At 42.5% G+C, this 20,140-nt stretch overlaps 1 protein-coding gene across 25 annotated transcripts in view; it reads right to left on the reverse strand.

Moving 5' to 3' along the window:
* Positions 1 to 12,353: 12,353 nt before the first annotated feature.
* NRCAM (neuronal cell adhesion molecule) overlaps positions 12,354 to 20,140 on the reverse strand; it is a 327,295-nt gene continuing 319,508 nt past the window's right edge. For 14 of the 25 annotated variants that reach the window (XM_043873007.1, XM_043873014.1, XM_043873006.1 and 11 more), the window contains one exon: positions 12,354 to 18,344. In XM_043873007.1, the coding sequence (XP_043728942.1) occupies positions 18,107 to 18,344 (238 nt within the window). In that variant the 3' untranslated portion in view covers positions 12,354 to 18,106. Of the gene's footprint in view, positions 18,345 to 18,891; positions 18,904 to 20,140 lie in introns of all 25 variants that reach the window. The other 11 variants (XM_043873013.1, XM_043872996.1, XM_043872986.1 and 8 more) reach the window with 1 other exon arrangement.

Here is a 20,140-nt window from a genome sequence, read left to right on the forward strand (position 1 = left end):
ATCAAATTGCCAACATGCACTGGATCATCAAAAAAGCAAGAGAATTCCAGAAAAACACCTACTTCTACTTTATTGACTACACCAAAGCCATTGACTGTGTGGATTCCAACAAACTGGAAGATTCTTGAAGAGATGGGAATACAAGGCCACTTTACCTGCCTCCTGAAAAATCTGCATGCAGGTTAAGAAGCAATAGTTAGAAACAGACATGGAACAACAGATTGGTTCCAAATTGGGAAAGGAGTACATCAAGGTTGTATATTGCCACCCGGCTTATTTAACTTACATGCAGAGTACATCATGCGAAAAGCCAGGTTGCATGAAGTACAAGCTGGAATCAAGATTGCTGGGAGAAATATCAATAACCTCAGATACACAGATGACACCACCCTTATGGCAGAAAGTGAAGAGAAACTAAACAGCCTCTTGATGAAAGTGAAAGAGGAGAGTGAAAAAGTTGGCTTAAAACTCAACGTTCAGAAAACTAAGATCATGGCATCTAGTCCTATCACTTCATGGCAAATGGATGGAGAAACAACGGAAACAGTGACAGACTCTATTTTTTTGGGCTCCAAAATTACTGCAGATGGTGACTGCAGCCATAAAATTAAAAACACTTGCTCCTTGGAATAAAAGTTATCACCAAACTAGAGAGCATATTAAAAAGCAGAGACATTACTTTGCCAACAAAGGTCTGTCTCGTCAAAGCTATGGTTTTTCCAGTAGTCATGTATGGATGTGAGAGTTGGACTATAAAGAAAGCTGAATGCCAAGGAATTGATGCTTTTGAACTGTGGTGTTGGAGAAGACTCTTGAGAGTCTCTTGGACTGCAAGGAGATCCAACCAGTCCATCCTAAAGGAAATCAGTCCTGAATATTCATTGGAAGGACTGATGTTGAAGCTGAAACTCCAATACTTTGGCCACCTGATGCGAAGAACTGACTCATTGGAAAAGATCCTGATGCTGGGAAAGATTGAAGGCAGGAGAAGAAGGGGATGACAGAGAATGAGATGGTTGGATGGCATCACCAACTCGATGGACATGAGTTTGAGCAAGCCCTGGGAGATGGTGATGGACAGGGAAGCCTGGCATGCTGTAGCCCATGGGGTCACAAAGAGCTAAACATGACTAAGCAACTGAACTGAACCGAACCGAACCCTAGGTATTTAGGAAAGATACATCTGGTCTCATCACTTCATGGGAAATAGATGGGGAAACAGTGGAAACAGTGTCAGACTTTATTTTTGCCGGCTCCAAAATCACTGCAGATGGTGACTGCAGCCATGAAATTAAAAGATGCTTACTCCTTGGAAGGAAAGTTATGACCAACCTAGATAGCATATTAAAAAGCAGAGACATTACTTTGCCAACAAAGGTCCATCTAGTCAAGGCTATGGTTTTTCCAGTGGTCATGTATGGATGTGAGTGGACTGTGAAGAAAGCTGAGTGCTGAAAAATTGGTGCTTTTGTACTGTGATGTTGAAGAAGACTCTTGAGAGTCCCTTGGACTGCAAGGAGATCCAACCAGTCCATCCTAAAGGAGATCAGTCCTGAATATTCATTGGAAGGACTGATGTTGAAGCTGAAACTCCAATACTTTGGCCACCTGATGCGAAGAACTGACTCATTGGAAAAGATCCTGATGCTGGGAAAGATTGAAGGCAGGAGAAGAAGGGGATGACAGAGAATGAGATGGTTGGATGGCATCACCAACTCGATGGACATGAGTTTGAGCAAGCCCTGGGAGATGGTGATGGACAGGGAAGCCTGGCATGCTGTAGCCCATGGGGTCACAAAGAGCTAAACATGACTAAGCAACTGAACTGAACCGAACCGAACCCTAGGTATTTAGGAAAGATACATCTGGTCTCATCACTTCATGGGAAATAGATGGGGAAACAGTGGAAACAGTGTCAGACTTTATTTTTGCCGGCTCCAAAATCACTGCAGATGGTGACTGCAGCCATGAAATTAAAAGATGCTTACTCCTTGGAAGGAAAGTTATGACCAACCTAGATAGCATATTAAAAAGCAGAGACATTACTTTGCCAACAAAGGTCCATCTAGTCAAGGCTATGGTTTTTCCAGTGGTCATGTATGGATGTGAGTGGACTGTGAAGAAAGCTGAGTGCTGAAAAATTGGTGCTTTTGTACTGTGATGTTGAAGAAGACTCTTGAGAGTCCCTTGGACTGCAAGGAGATCCAACCAGTCCATCCTAAAGGAGATCAGTCCTGGGTGTTCATTGGAAGGACTGATGCTGAAGCTGACACTCCAATACTTTGGCCACCTGATGCAAAGAGCTGACTCATTGGAAAAGACCCTGATGCTGGGAGGGATTGGGGGCAGGAGGAGAAAGGGACAACAGAGGATGAGATGGCTGGATGGCATCACCAACTCGATGGACATGTGTTTGAGTAAACTCCAAGAGTTTGTGATGGACAGGGAGGCCTGGCGTGCTGTGATTCATGGGGTCACAAAGAGTCAGACACGACTGAATGACTGAACTGAATTGAACTGAACCATGTCTTTCCCGTTCCTAGCCTTCGGAACGAGCGCCTACTGACCTTTACAAACAGCAAGCTTTCCTTATATTTTTCAATAGTTTTCCAACTGAAGAGACCTTCGTCCTTGGCCAACTCTCCCTCTCTCCATTTTGAATATCAGGGTTTTACTGAATGTAGCTTAGGTCTAAGAAGAAATAATTTAAAGGGGGATGGGGCTAGTATTTTGGCATCAGATACACTTGAGTTTATGTCTTAGATCTCTTCTACGGCTGTGTGATCTCTGGCGAGAAAAGCTGTGCCATCTCACAGGACCGATGAGAATCTTAAACGGGGATGGACACCGCTTCCTAGAGTAACTGGCATTTCATAGGCACTAAAGGCAGGTTAGTTCTTTTATTCTCTTTCCTTATTCTAACACAACAAATTCTAGCTAACTAAAGAGGATTAACTGCTGAAAACATCTATAAAGTAGAAAAATACCACATAGATTGTTTGCCTCTGGGGGATGGAATGTGAAAAAATAATTTGCAAAGGATTATGTCTCAGTCTGTTTGGGCTGTGATAACAAAATACCTTAGAATGTGTGGCTTAAATGACAGAAACTGATTTTCTCAGTTTCTGGAGGCTGGAAGTTCCAGGTCAAGGTGCCAGACAACAGAGCTACTGGTGAGGTGCTGCTTCCTGTCTTCTATGTAGATGGCTGCCTTCTCTCCATATTCTTACATGGGGGTTGGGGCTTTAACATACTAGTTCTGGGGAACCAGCACTGAAATTGAAACTGTGATTTAAAAACTCCCAACAGGACTTCCCTGGTAGCTCAGTGGTAAAGAATCTGCCTGTCAATGCAGAGGACATGGGTTTAGTCGCTGGTCTGGGAAGATCCCACATGCTGAGGGACATTAAAGCCAGGGAGCCTCAACTACTAAGCCTGAGGGCCCTAGAGCGCGTTCTCCAAAACGAGACAAACTGCTGCAATGAGAAGCCCACACATGGAAACAAGAGAAGCCCGCTGGCCACAAGTAGAGAGAACCCAAGTGCAGCAGTGAAGACCAGTGCAGCCATTAATAAATAAATCTTTAAAAAAAAAAAAAAATCCCAACAAACAAAAGTCCAGGACCTGATGGCTTCACAGGTGAATTCTATCAAACATTTAGAGAAGAGTTAATACCTATCCTTCTGAAACTGTTGCAAAAAATTGCAGAGGAAGGAAAACTTTCAAACTCATTCTGTGAGGGCACCATCACTCTGATATCAAAATCAGACAAAGATACCACACACACACACATTACAGGCCTTGTATCACTGGTAAACACAGACAAAAATCTTCAGCAAAACACTAGCAATCTGAAACCACAATACCTTAAAAAGATCATACACCATGATCAAGTGGGATTCATCCCAGAGATGCAAGAACTTTTCAATATCTGCAAATCTATCAACGTGATACACCACATCAACAAACTGAAGAATAAAAACCATATGATCATATCAATAGATGCAGAAAAAGCTTTTGACAAAATTCAGCTCCCATTTATTATTAAACACTCTCCAGACAGTGGGCACAGAGGGAACATACTTCAACGCAATAAAGACAAATGTATATGACAAATCTACAGCTAACATCATACTCAATGGTGAAAAGCTGAAAGCATTTCCTCTAAGATCAGGGACAAGACAAGGATATCCACTCTCATCACTTTTATTCAACATAGTTTTGGAAGTCTATCTATGGCAATCAGAGAAAAAAAAGTAGTAAAGGGAATAAAAATTGGAAAAGAAGTTAAACTGTCACTGTTTGCAGATGACATGATACTATACAGACAAGATCCTAAAGATGATACAAGAAAACTATTAGAACTCATCAATGAATTTGGTAAAGCTGCAGGTTACAAAATCAATACACAGAAATCTGTTGCATTTATATACACTAACAGCAAAAGATCAGAAAGTGAAATTCAAGAACCAATTCCATTTACCATCACACCAAAAAGAATACAATACCTCAGAATAAACCTACCAAAGGAGACAAAAGACCTGTATTGTGATAATTATAAGACATTGTTAAGGAATCTGCCTACCAATGCTGGAGACACGAGTTCAATCCCTGATCTGGGAAGATTCCACATGCCATGGAGCAGTTAAGCCTAGGTACCACATAGGCTTATTGAGCCCATGTGCTGCAACTACTGAAGCCGGTGCTCTACAACAAGAGAAGACACCACAATGAGAAGCCTGGGCACTGCAAATAGAGAGTGGTCCCCACTCGTCACAACTAGAGAAAAAGCCTACGTAACAATGAAGACCCAGCACGGCCAAAAAAATAATAAAGATAAGTAAATTAATAAATTAAAAAAAGAAATAAACCCATGCACCCATGGTCAATTAATCTGTGACAAAGGAAGCAAGACTACACAATGTTGGAAAGAGTCTCTTCAACAATCGGTGCTGGGAAAACTGTACAGTTACACATAAAAAGTGAAATTAAATCATTCTGTAACACCATACACAAAAATAAGCTCAAAATGGAATAAAGAACTAAATGTAAGATCACACACTATAAAACTCCTAGAGGAAAACACAGGCAGACCACTCTCTGATGTAAATCGCAGCAATATCTTTTTTGATCCATTTTCCAGAATATGGAAATGAAAAGAAAAATAAATAAATGGGGCCTAAACTTGGAAGTTTTTGCACAGCAAAGGGAACAATAAACAAAAAAAGACAACTCACAGATTGGGAGAAAATATTTGTAAATGAAATGACTGATGAGGGGTTAAACTCCAAAATTTACGAACAGCTCATGATGCTTAACAGCGTCAAAACAACCTAATCGAAAAAACAAAAGAAGACCTAAATAGATATTTCTCCAAAGAAGATATACAGATGGCCAAGAGGCACATGAAAAGATGTCCAACATCGCTAATTGTTAAATGCAAATCAAAACTACAATGAGATATCACCTCACATCAGTCAAAACAGCTAGCATCAAAAAATCCACAAACAATAAATTCTAGAGGGTGTGGAGAGAAGGGAACCCTCCTAAACTGTTGATAAGAATGTAAATTGGTATAGCCACTATGGAGAGCAATATGGAGGTTTCTTTAAGAAAACTAAAAATAGAGTTACCACATGACCCTCAATTCCACTCTTGGTCATATATCTGGAGAAAAACATGATCCCAAAGAACACATGCACCCCAATGTTCATCACAACACTGTTTACAATAGCCAAGACATGGAAGCAGCCTAAATGTCCATTGACAGAGGAATGGATAAAGATGATGTGGTACATATATACAATGAAATATTACTCAGCCATCACAAAGAATGAAATAATACCATTTGCAGCAACATGGATGCATCTAGACATTGTCATATTGAATGAAGTAAGTCACACAGAGAAAGAGAAATATCCCATGACATCCCTCATATGTGGAATCTAAAAGGAAATGATACAAATGAACTTACAAAACAGAAACAGACTCACAGATGTAGAGAACGAATTTATGGTTGCCAGAGGGAAGGACGGGGGAAGGGACAGTTAGGGAGCTTGAGATGGACACGTAGACAACTGTATTTAAAATGGATAACTAACAAGGACTTACTGTTTAGCACAGGGAACCCTGCTAAATGTTATGTGGCAGCCTGGATGGGAGGGGAGTTTGGGGGAGAATGGATACATGTATATGTATGGTTGAGTCCCTTCACTGTTTACCTGAAACCATCACAAACAACACTGTTCATCATCTATCCCGCAATAAAAAATTTAAAGACACAGTTTTGGAGAGCGTTCCTATGGCTCATTACAGAGAAATGGGGCTTCTAATGTTACCTATTTTCTGGGAGTCCTATTGTCTGGGAGAAGGAGAAAGGAGAATATGACCTTTCATTTGAAAGGTCAAGGATTCCCCAGTTAGCCTAGGACCAGCCTTACACATCCAGAGACTTTCCAGTCCTTGGGTGGTTGGAATTCAACTTGCTCATGAGGCTTCCCGGGTTTCCTGAGCTGAGTGGGAAGGTGATCATTTGCATGGACAAACCTCTCCCGCGAGTCATGACACCTCAAAGTCCTGGGCACTTACTCTCTGGATAGCCAGCCTCTGACTCCAGGCCCTGAAACTGACCTTCTCCCTGCTACAGTCCCCTCCTGCCAGCCATCCTCTAGCCATCCAGCTGCCCTCCATCTCCCTGGCCCCTTCCCTAACCTCTAGGGCTGGTAGCCACCTAGGCACCTATCCAGGCTTTGTCTTACCTCCTGGGACAATCACCCCTGTACCACTCTGAGAGTGCACTGGGACAGTAAATATACATCCTTTTTGGTCCCATCAGACACCAGAGCTCCAGTCACTGTCATTCCAGGAAATCTCTCTAAATTCCCCAAACAGGAGCCCTTCTCTTACAGGGCTCTGCTGGTTAAACTATCATAGGGGCATAAATGTATTCAAGTGTCATGATTTGGCCACTCACCTCAAAGGGCTTCCTCTGGGGGTGCCCCTCGTGGCTCCTGTTTCCCTCCTGTGGGCATGGATGCCCTGACATGATACCATGCCACCTGCAACAAGCCCAGGTTCTTGACTTACTGGTGGAACATGCCAAATGGATGCCAGGGACTCCTCTTCCTCGAGTCAGGATGGTAAACAGCCCCCAGCACCACCGTAAACAGACCACTGAAGGCTTATGCCCTGCGTTACTGACATGCTTGAGATGGGAGTCAGCAGGCCCTTTTAATACCCATGTGGCTGGCACTTAAGCCCCTACTGACACATGTAACCTCACCATTGACTATTGGAACCACAATGTTCAGGCAGTTCCTAATACAGGATTGAGTGAGGTCATAAATGGGCCCAAGGAGAGTCCTTCGAGGTCGCTGACCTAGCTCATATGTTCTGTTCTTATTACACAGGAATCCCAGGGCTAACTTGCTTTTACTTTGGAAGGGGTTCCACATACATTTTGAGGCTCCCAATGGGATATGTGAACAATCCTGCAAGGATACATAACCTCTGTTGCCAGGAATTAAATACCATACAATTTCAAAGTGCTGTTCTTGGCATCATATTGATGACCTTAGACTGACAGTCCCTTTGAGGAAGCAGCAGGCAGCCTTGTATGTCCTCCCACACTAGTTACAGCAATGTGGCTGGGCAATTACCCTTCCTAAGACCTAAGGCCCTCCTCACCTGACCAGTTTTAGGGCATCATCTGGTCCTCTAAGGGCCAAGAAACCTCCCCAACAGTCAAACATCAGTTACATTATACCACCCCCATACTTAGGCAAAACACATACTAGGTCTTTTCATGTTCTGGAGGCAACACACCCCTCATCTCTAAGTCTTTGCCCCATATGTGCAATCACATGCATGACTCTGCCACCTTCTGTTGGGATGAAGCCCAACAGTGGGCTTCAGAAGCAGTTCAGCAGACAGTCCAACAAACCTTACCTTTAATGCCCTCTGACCCTGCTTTCCAAGTCAAGAGCTTGGCCACATCTGACTATGGCTCCTGTTAGTGTCTGGACCAAACAGGAGTTAACCTGGCTTCTTACAGACTTTTAGACTAAGCACCTACCCACAATGTCCTTCCCTGGTGGCTTAGACAGTAAAGAATCTGTCTGAAATGTGGAAGGCATGGGTTCGATCCCTGGGTTGGGAAGATTCCCTGGAGAAGCACCTGCCCACAGTATCAGCTCCAAAATACCCACCTTCAATGCAGTTGTGGGCATCCTCTCGGGCTCTTATAGAAACTGAGGCCCTAACTAGCCTCCACCCCACTACTCCAAATCCACGTTCTGATAAAGTCCTGGCTTAGAGATGCCTCCCAGTGAAGTCCGGCATGGCTCCCAGTGCCTCTTTGGTAAAATGGAAATGTACCTTCAGGAGAGGGCCACACCTGATGTCAAAGGCCTTTCCAGATTACAGGAAGCTGTGACTTCCCCCGTGCTCAGTCCCTTGCCTGGGAGACTTAAGAAGTAACGGTGCCCCCTCTCCCCCACTGTGGCTACTTGGGGAGCCCCTTGGGAACAAATGTCTGGGATGGATGGGGAGTCTGTGCTCTTCACAGATGGCATTATTCCAGTGCAGCTGGAAGACGCGGCTCCACCCACCTCTCCTCGGGCACCTCCCTGGAGGAGGGGAGGGGCTCTCCTGCTCAGCCGAGGTGATGGAACTCGTGACTATTCACCCAGCCCTCAAGGAGGCCATACCATGGGACCTTCTGCAGAGCCACATGGTCAGACTCTTGGGTGGTCACTAATGACCTTGTGGTTTGTTCTGACCATGGGCTGAGGGGCAATTTTCTCACAGGAGGCAAGCCCACCTGCGAGACCCAGATACAGAAGGAATTAGCTGAGTCCCCAGTTCCTATCATTTCTACCCACATTTCTGCTTACACGAACTGCGCCTCATCAGAAGCCACTGTCAACAGTCCAGGAGACCCTCTCATAAGCCCTCCATACTCAGTCCGATACAGGGCTCAGGGTACCTACCATTCCACCAACTTGACAAATAGGCTGCACAACCTCAGGTCACCAGGGAGTTGCGCCTCAATGACCTGACCACAAAGGGGCAGGACTCCCCTCTCTAGCAGCAGCCAAGGGTGCAACAAACAAAGCGCCTTCTCTGCTCCCAAACCAAACACCAGAGATCATCCAGATGTGGGACACACTCCTAGAGAGACCACCACACGTCTGCGGGCAGAATGGCTCCCTTGGCCCACTGCCCGTTTCTGCTGGGGCTTCCAGAAAGGGTGTTCCAATCACCAATGCTTACCAGGGCCTCCCCTTGGCAACCCCCACCCAAAACTCCTCTACTAAATACGTTTTCTCTTTCTTCTTTATGCCTGTTTGCTTTGGATGGACAGACATCACAGACTCTGACCAGGAGACCTCCCAGGAGAGGTCTCTGCAGAGTGGCCTCTGCAATCTAACACTCTTTGGATCTTCCATCCATGTTAGGCCTGCAGGCAACTGGCCTCATGGAGCGTCTTAATGACCTTCATAAAGAAACACTCAGGGTCTTCCCTGGTGGAAGAGTGGATAAGAATCGGCCTGCCAACGCAGGGGACGCAGGTTTGATCCTTGGACCAGGAGGATCCCACATACCATGGAGAAACTAAGCCCGTGTGCCGCAACTACTGACCCCGCGCTCCAGAGACTGAGAACCACAACTACTGAAGCCTGAGCACCTGGGAGCCTGTGCTCCGCAATGAGAAGCCCCGCACTGCAACAAGCAGCAGCTCCGACTCGCCACAACTAGAGACAGCCTGTGTGCAGCCACGAAGACCCAGCACGGCCAAATTTAAAATAAATTAAATAACTGCAATTATATAGAGAGAGATATATAAAGAATCTGCCTGCCAATGCAGGAGACGCAAGAGACAAGGGTTCGCTCCCTGGGTGGGGAAGATCCCCTGGAGAAGGAAGTGGCAACCCACTCCAGTATTCTTGCCTGGAGAATCCCATGGCCAGAGGAGCCTGGTGAGCTACAGTCTGTGGAGTTGCAAAGAGTCAGACATGACTGAGTGGCTAAGCAACAACACAACAAAAATATACATTAAAAAAAAGAGACACTCAAATTACTCTCAGGCACGTGGTCCCCAAAAGGGTTCAAACTCTTGCCCTGGTATTTCTAACCAATAGCATCATTACTGATAGGCTGAGGCCAGCACAAAACACATCTATTTTTTATAAAGTTTTATTGGGACTTGGCCACACCCATTTTAAGTATCTGCACACCTGTGGCTGATTTCCTTGCAGAGCTGCGTAGCTATAATGCAGAACACCTTGCCTGAAAAGCCTCAATTATTTGCTATCCAGGCCTTTATAGAAAAGGTTCGACAGCCCGGCTCTACTGTGTGGCGTTTGGGTTGCAGGAGGGCAAGAGGGGCAGGCAGTATGGCTGGGAGGCTAGAAATAAAGAGAAGCTGCATGTATTCAACACAAAGTTTGGAAAAATATAGAGAATAGGCTGTTGGGTAGGAGAGGAGAAAATGCTGACTCTGCCTTGATTGAGCCAACCTGGGGCCATTTACTGAGATTGGGTGCACTGGGCAGAGAAGAGTTAGCATATGAAACAACTGAAGATTTAAATTTTGAACAAGTGTAATTCTGAGATGTCAATGTGACCTCATCAGGATGGAGAATTGAGAGCTAGGAAACAGATGGTGTTTAGTCCAGGAGAACAAACATGAGGGACAGTAGAAAGGGAAAAGGAAGGTCATGAAAAGTCTGGGGGAGAAAAATAAGAAAGAGAAGAATACCGTGAAGCACTGAGCTGGAGATGCCAACAAGCCAGGGTTTCCAAAAAGCCACACCGGTGGTCTGGCCACACAGACGCAAGTTGGGGGGGACTGCCTTCCAACGCTTGGGAGGTCTGGGTGGATACCAGAGCTGACATGCATCCTCAGATGCCTGACAAGACAGGTGTTGACCCCACAGCCCGCTGGAGTGAGGCAGAGATGGCTTCCAGCCAACCTTCCTCTAAGAAGTCATGTTGAATCCTAACCCCTTGCATTTACCATATGGAGAGGAGAGCAGGGCCAAGGGTTCCCCACCTCCCCACCCCTGTGCCCTAATCTCCTTGGGCCAGCTGACCAGAGAATAAGAACCAAGAGACAAGTCACTTAGGCCCAACTCTTTTTTCCCTTTAAAAAACCGCAGTATCAAAGCTCAATAAAACTTTTGACAGAATAATTTAAAAAGAAGAAAAAAAACAGCATTATTGATATAATGGTGGACTTAAAACGAACAGACTGTCAGTTACTTATCCAGCAAAGATGGGTTTCTTCCGGATCAGAACAGAATTGTTATCCCCGACTTATAACCACGGCGAGCCATGAGCAAATCCCGCCCACAGCACGGGAAGAAGTAGGCTTCTACAGGGGGAGCTGGGAGGGTGGGAGCAAATAAAGAGCCCTCGGCTTCTCATTGGCTGAGTCCTTGCCAGGAAAGGAGTCTTTTTCCTGTTGGGCTCTGCTATCAGCATAGGATGTGAGAGCGCCCCCTTCTGCTCTTCCAACTCAGTTTGAGATTTCTCAAATTTGTTGATTTTTTTTTTTTTTTTTAACCATATACCCATTTTAAGTATATAGTCCTGACAAATGAACACACTCCTGTAAACAACACCATAATCAAAATATAGACCATTTCCATTGCCCCTAAAAGCTTCCTCAGCCCTTTTGTAGTAAATCCCTCCCCACAGCTCAGCCCCAAGCAACCACTGATATGCTTTCCATCATTTTAGATCAGTTTTGCTTGTTCCAGTGTTTCACATAAATGAAACTTGTTTGGATTCTTCCAGCAGAATGAATGACCTGTATCAGTAGTTTATTCCTCTTTATTGTGGTTAGTATTTCATTACTATAAATATTGGTCTGATACAGCAGAATTTTTTTCTCTATGACCTGATGATGAACACTTCAGTTATTTCAATTTTTTTTGCTGTTGCGAAAAGAGCCTAGTTTCTTCTTTTCATCTCAGAAGGTAAATCCCTCCTATGCCTGCAGGTAGGAGAGAGGAGAGACTGGAGTGGAGGTTGACTCCAGCGTTGGCCTCAGGTTAGGATGCATCAGATCACCTAGAGTGCCGTGAAAACACAGGTGCTGGTCTCCACCCCCAGAACTGAGTCAGTGGATCTGGAGTGGGTCCAGGATTTGCCTTGCTCTCCAGTAGTGCTGAGGCTGCTGTATGCCTCAGTATGCCGGGGACCATACTTGGAGAACCACTGATCTTGTGGGGTCTCCTGAAAAAAAAACAGGAGGACGGGGAGGGGAAGTGACCTATCCTGTGGTGCTGTACTCATCACAAGGCTCATTTATACACAGCCCTGATCACTCTCAGACACACATAAGCTTAGGGATGGTTTGTCTTACAGCTTTATTGAGGTATAACTTACATTCCACAGATTTACTTAGGCATACAATCCAGTGATTTTTAGTAAATTTATCAAGTTGTGCCATTGTCAGCACTGGTCCAGATTTAGAACATTTACATCAATCTAGAAAAATCCCTCCTGCCAATTTACAGTAATCCCTGTTCCCATTCCCAGACAACCTACTTTGTCTTTATAGACTTGCTTTTTTGGACATTTGAAATAATAAATGGAATCTTGCAGTATGTGGTCTTTTGTGTCTGGCTTTTTAATTTAACATAATGCTACCCTTGGTCCTCTATGTTGCAGTAGGTATTAGTACTTTTAAAAAACTACTACTTAGTATCTTATTTAATTATATGGATTCATTGTTTAATTGCATGGATAGACCACATTGTCTTTATGCATTCATTAGTTCCCGGATATCTGGGTTGTTGTTTGGCTATTATGATGAATGCTCCTTTGAATATTTGTATACAAGTCTTTGCATAGACATATTTTTCCATTTCTTTTTCAGTACATACCAAGAGTGGAACGTCTGGGTCATAAGGTAAATTTATATTTAACATGTTAAGAAATGGCCAAACTGTTTTTCAAAGTACCATTTTAAATCCCACCAACGATGCGGAGTCCATTTCCCCTAGGCATGTAATCGTCGTTTTTTTACTGGGACAAATACAAGATAATTTGAGATCAACCTGTATGAAGAAATGTATTCAAAACACTGTTCATTAAACACTTTAAATGCACATACAAGAGTGTAGAAACATGTTTCTTGTGGCTGATTTCAGTCTTGTCTGTACATTAGAATCATCTGGGGAGCTTTGAAAAATTCTGATGCCAGGCTATGTCTCACAATGGAGTGAGTGGGCAGGCATGAGGACTTTCAATGCTCCCCAGGTGAGTCCAATGTGCAGGCTGAGTTTGCTCCTACTCAAGCACACAAACACAGGCACAAAGTTTGTTGATTAAAAAAAACTTTGTTGAGTCATTCGCTGAGATAATAGCTAAATAGATACAGCTGAAGCAAGACAGTGTCTCCAGAACACATTGACTGAGGCTGGAGAGGCTTGATGGCTACAGAAATAAAAAGGAATATACTGTCTGGTTAGACAAGTCAGGAATCTAAGCACCATCTTGGATCCATCATTCTCCCATATCTGACCTATCTCCCATTAACTTCCTTCCTAAATATCTTTAGAATCCTCCCACTTCTCTCCATCTCCAGTGATATAATCTGGATCCAACCTCTATCATCTCTTATCTAAACAACTTCGAAGCTTCCAAGTGGCTTCTTATCAACCTTCCTGGCTCCTTTCCAGCCCATTCTCGACACTGAATCCTAAGAATGCCACCTCATTCACAAACAGATCTGGTCATATAACCCTTTTCTTTAACCTTTTTAATTACTCCCCACTTTCCACTGCACCTTGACTAAATAAAAAAACCTATCCTTCGGTGCTCAGGGCCCAAGTATGCTCTGGCCCCGGCATCTGCTCGCGACACAAGGGCCTCTCCTGGGCAGTGGCTTTGTCCTGCCTTCTCCTCCTGGGTCCTACTGTCCCCCAGCTCCCAGCTTCTCAGGGAAGCCTCCGGACCACCCCGCACAGCTCAGTCTCCTCCATCACTTGCTCTCATGGACCCCGTGCCTTCCCCTTGCAGCATTTATACCTCCGTTTGCTTCTTTAATAGAAATACTCTGGGAGTATTCTTTCCCTCTCCTGCTTTTTCTAAAGCGAACAAGAAAAACTGTGCTTAAACTGTGCTTACTGTGTTAACCAGCCACAAAATATCAAACCACTTGTGGCAGCCAAAATGGCATGATGGGCAAGGGGAGGGACCATTTTAGGATCCTGCCCCTCCTTCGCAACCACCAGCTTGCAGGTGAGGTGTGTCTGGAGAGAGCAAGGAGGCCGACTCCTAATCCTTTCGCTCTGCTGATGGGCCAGCAGCCACCTGGCCACCATACCAGGAAGGAGATACTGATGAGGCTCATGGTGACACAGACGCGCTCCCTGGAGGTTGTGAACTCCTCAGAGAAAGCTGCCAATTCCGTTTCTCCCAGTTACAGCAGGCAATCATTTTCTGCATGATCAGACCCAGTCTGATTATCAGAGGTCCTTGGCACTGTTTCTCCAGAGGCTTTGTTTTCCCAGTTTTTTTGTTTTGTTTCACATTGAATAAGGTACGGGCGCCCTCTGGTGGCAATTTGTAGAAATAGAACAATCTCATGAGCAGGAGAGAGATGCTTAGTTGGGGTGAGAAGTCTCAGTTCTTCACATTTATTTCCTTTGCCTCCACAAGCTATTTCCAATTATTTTATCAGACATTAAAAGTAAACCAGGTTGCACTGGGTTATATCAATTATCTAATGTCTTATCCAACTTGTGAAGTCAATTTATAAACATAGATCTTAAAGAAATGCATGATAAAAAAAGGCTTGCTGAAATTACTTAAATTACAAAAGTAAAATTAATCATTATACTTTAAATTACAGAAGTACCAATTACATTTTTTTTTTAGAATTTTCATATCTTAGGTCTTCAATAAAATTTAAGTTTACACACACACAAAAAAAAAAAAAAAAAGAGAGAGAGAGAAAAGCAAAGCAGGGCCATTATAAACCATCTGAACAAGAAGGCATCAGCAAACCAATGCTTTTTGTGGTCAGGCTTACAACTGGCCAGGCTGTGTTGCTAAACAGACCTGTGACTGATGATCCTGACTTGCTCAAAAGTAAATGCTCTCCATGGTAGAAGGACTAAGGTCTACATAGGGTCTATTAGCATCGTTCAGTTGATGCACGTATCACATTGGTATCCAAGTAACTCTGTAGGGAGAGGGAGCTCTGTGCCAGCACAAGGTCTTACGGGTAGAAAGCTGGGACCAAGGGCAGATGGAGGAACAAGCCAGGTCTTGGCTATTTGCAGAGCTGGACAGATATGAGTCTCAAGAAGAATTGGGCTGCTGAGAAGGGGCTGGATGACACATCCGTCAATGCTACTTGTCCACACTCAAGCTGTTTCATCAAGCAGGAGAAGTTAAGGAATCCAGTTGCCATGGCTGGAGATGGCAGAGGTCCAGGCGGGCAGAAGAAAGGATGACAACAGGAAACAGGCTCGTGGTGATCGGGCTTCAGGAAAGAAAGCGGCATCTAACTTCTCAGACTGTTTCTCCAAAGGCTGGTTAATATCTATTCCTGCTTTGCATTACAATGTTTGATATGCCCCTCTTTTATTAGCTCTTTTTCATATTGTTTAGCTTTTCATTTAACTTTTTCTCTGCCTTTTAAAAGCAAAAATCAAACTCTGCATTATATTTTAAAACATTAGGGGGAATTCCCTGTTGGTCCAGTGGTTAGGACTCTGAGTTTCCACTGCCAGGGGCCAAGGTTTGATCCCTGGTCAGGGAACTAAGATCCTTCAAGCAGTGTGATGCAGCCAATAAATAAAATAAAATAAAACATTAGGAACTCTAGGTTTGAAGAAGTTAAGAATCACAAAGAGATCATGACTCTTTAATAGTTACTTTTTTGACGGAAATCCAGTCACATCTGCCTATACTGTTACATATACCATTACTCGGACATTCATATTCCACTAGGAACATGATATGTTACAAAAGAGAGAAGGACTTTTAAAACCACATTTAATTTTTAATACAAACTCTGTTGCACTAGTACAGAAATGACCCCTTCATGCACAGATAAATTTAGCATCTACCATTGTGGAAGAGGAAAATCTATATTGTCCCCTGCTCCCAACCCCCATACATTGGTAAATTTGAAGTAACTTATCTTTGTGCTCTCTGATGCCAAGGCAAGCCTGTCTGGTCTTTCTGGATTTCCACAAGAAAGGCTGATCTGTGAAAAGTGAATACTGGAGACATTAAACTATGTAGGGCCATCTTTACCTGGGATTACTTCAAACTGTGCTTCGGCAAAGTTCTGAAAATTTCTTCTAGAAACCTGCTGTCAGTATGGAAAATAGTTCACTCTTTCACTTTCACAGCAAAAAGAGAAAATAAAACCACAGAAGGCATTTAAGTAAATGCTTTCCAATCCCACGCACTGTATTAATTAGCTAACATTTTATACAGTACAACATAAACATTGTTGGCATGTTTATTTGTATGTAACACCCCTAAGCATATAGCATCTACACTCTAAGTGTATTTACAAATTCAACAAAATATCTACATATAAAAAGCTTTACTTAAAATTAAACTTGATGCAAGTTATGAGAAACCAATTTATTGGCAAGTGAAACTGAGCATTCCTTCAACCATAGGTTGTTATAGAATTTCATATGTGGAAGAAAACCATTTGATAGATATTATTTATGAAGCCGGTAGAATATATATGCTTATTTTCAAAACCACAGATGTAATCCCTTTGACTGTTGACCTTGTTAGCACTTGTCAGATTTCTTAGATTCTGCAAGGCATCCATGTAATTTGCATACACACTGTTTAATGCCGCAGAGTTTCAAAAGCTGCCACATAGGTAATGACTTAGAGAAAAATATAATCCTGTTGGTTTGCTTTAGGTGTTTTTGAAATAAGTTTTAAAAAATATTTTCTACCAGGTTGACATCTTTCTTACTGAATGTGACTTGTTTTAATAGAAACCATAAGAGACCATAAAATCATTATATGCTCCAGTTGGTGATAAAACTTTTCTTTTTATACATATGGGGGGAAATGCTCCTTAAAATAAATTGTGTTCATTTTACTGTCACAGTTCCTTCTTTTACCCCAACATTGCCATCTTCATGAACTCTGCCATTTCCAAGTGACTTTTAGACAATGACAGTAATCTAGGACTCCGAGTTGACTGTACCAAATGATATAGAAGGCAGTATGTTGTGGAATGCTTATCATCTGAAGGCACTGCATATGTCTTGCCCTGTGCTTCCTGGAATAATTTTTGAAATTTAATTGGAGTGACCCGTTTGAGATTCTCTTGGTCTGGCACAAGTGCCAAAATGCATTGCGATACACATTGTTTATGCCTAAAAATCATGGAACAGAATGGAGAGAGGATGTAAAAAGTAGAACACTGTACCAATATAATACCTTGATGATTAAGAGGTCAATGGAGTAAGAGGAGCAAAGAGCAGGTAAGAGGGTCTCAGTAAGCATCAGCAAATGTACCTGTCATAATTAACTCATTTAGCAAGTATATATTGTATATGGTTCCTAACAGTCTCCCAAAAAGACTAACGACAGCTAGACATAGAGTCACCAATTTCACAATGTCCACAAAGACATTGAAGTTCTAGAGAATACTACAGTAACACTCTTGACAATGAAAACGGAATTCCTACTTAGGGGTTCAGCAGAGGACAGTACCAAACAAAGTACCAACCCATGTTTGAATAACATACACAGGTATATCCTTTAAAGGTGTAGCATTTTTCATGCAACCTATTGAACTGTATCCCAAAGCGGGTAGAAGGTGATCTGTTGATGATGTTGTATTTTTTTTTTTTATCAGTTCTTAGGAAATCAAGATGACCTATGTTGAATGAAAAAGTATGCACTTTGCACTGCAGTTCACATTAAGATATCATTTGACTGAGTTACGTTCTTGCTTTGACAGTTCTCATCATATGAACACCCAGCAGCACATAGACTTTCTGCCTCTATGTTCATAGTATGAGAAGGCGGACAGACAAGTGCTTTTTAAGATAAACATTTGAGAAAAGCTGGATATTGGCAAAGAGCTCACAAATTAGACAAATGAATTCATGGCGTTGACAGGAGATGGTGCCTCTGAGCTTTCGTTTCCTTCAGCTGGTTCTTTCTCTTTCTTACCACTGTACTGTCCGATAAAGGAGCCGTCCTCATTGAACTGGCCATTCACTCCCTCTCCATAGTCAACTAGGCTATCATCGCTATCTTCCTTTTTCACAGTCCTGTCTGAAGGTGTTCGACTGCCTTTTTTTAAAGGCTTGTGGTCTTCCGCATCACTGGGAAAAAAAAGATAAAACATGTTCGTCAAGATGGGCACTTAGGTAAAATGCTTGGTTCTCAAAGATCAGGCATGCAAATTATGAGAAAGCATTTGGTGCCCTGAGCTTCTCCAGCCCAACCTAAGTGCCAGGCGGCCTTCAATGACTAGAATGTGGTTGGAATGAAAGTTGAGTGCAGAAATGGCTTAATCATGAAGTCTTCGAAAGGTGGGTGGCTTTGCAGGGTGATGTCAATATCAGTGACAGATTCTGACCCCTGATTTGGAAGCAACTCAGAAATTGTCACAAGCATTACCAAAGGAATAATTGAAAAAAGCTGAAAATCATCACTATTTTAGTAGAATTCAAAAGGGTATAAAAGTTTATGGTAGAGAAGTTAGTATGTCAAACTGCATAATATCTCTGATTCTTTGGGTATGAATGGAGAATGATTTTGGTTAAGTGTGAAATATGGATTTTTGTTTTTCTGAGCAAGAAGCAAAATCCTGCATCTCAAATCATTGTGTTATTGAGTGCAGGCCAGACTTGTAAACTTGAACCTTACCTTTCAAGAGACCTACACATTCCATTAAAGGGATGCAGAAGAAACAAATGAAAATAGCCTAAGAAAAAAAGCAAAATCCTTATACTGATTGTATACAGTATTACTTTTGATTAGTTAATGGGTAAAGATTTACTAATTTGGGAAGAAACATAATTTAACTTCAGGGCATTGTATCTGTACTATTAGTAGTGTGTCAATATACTCTGACAAGTGTGAGTGATGCCCAAATGTAAAAGCCAGTATTTCCTGCCCTCGTCTTTATCCCACCACTCCCTCCTCCCCAGTGTGTTATGCAGCCGATCCATTATCAGATGGTAATCTGAGGAGTGCAACTAAATAAAAATGTGTAGGACTCTCTATATATTTGCTTATGTCTCTGTTAAACCCCTAAGTATAACATCTGGAAGTAGAAGAGTAATTACTATATTTCAGAGCATTCACTCAAATGGTCATATAACTAGGTATGCATGTTGACCTAGTCCTTAACAGGTAATATTTAGTTTAAAAAATAAAAAGGAAAAAAAAAGCAATGACATATTTTGTATTCTTTCAAAGAACAAAAATGGGAAACATAAACAACATTAGTTAAAAATTTTCTAAAGATTTCATGTAAAAGAGAGGCCCCCTGAGCTGTAATAGTTCACCTAGCAACTTGTGCTAGGACTTTACTGTTCCCTTTCCTTTGATAAATAACTTCTTTCTAGCCAAGATACAAATATTTCATGGTATATGAATATTCTGCCCAATAATTCCTACTAGGGTCTCAAGTTTTTCACCAAGAAGAAAACTTCAACTGGAAAATAATACTGGCTTTATATGACATTGACATATGCTACTGAAAATTACCTGTGTTAGCAATACACAAGTGCTTGTCACAAACTGAATAAATGATATTATCACTGTTGTTAATAAATAACCGGGGAGGAATCACAGAATTTTGGAATGGCCTGTGTACGGGAAATGTCAGGGGACATAGCAGCCAGTCTCCAACCTGGTGTAAGAATAACTTGCAGATTTTTGGAATTTAATCATTAGCTTCTAAGCTGTGCTTGAATACTTCCTGTGAATTATTGCCCATAACTTGGTGAGAAAATTCCACTGAAGACTTTAATGATGAGCAGAATTTTGTTACTTTGATCCCAACTATTAGTATCATTCTGCTTTAGAGAACTAATGTTCCAAGGTGTACACTCCAGGAAATTCTAGTCTATGACATTACGTTGATTCATCCATCCACCCATCTATCTAT

The sequence above is a fragment of the Cervus elaphus genome, chromosome 18, assembly GCF_910594005.1.
Source record: "Cervus elaphus chromosome 18, mCerEla1.1, whole genome shotgun sequence".
NCBI classification, from domain to species: Eukaryota; Metazoa; Chordata; class Mammalia; order Artiodactyla; family Cervidae; genus Cervus; species Cervus elaphus.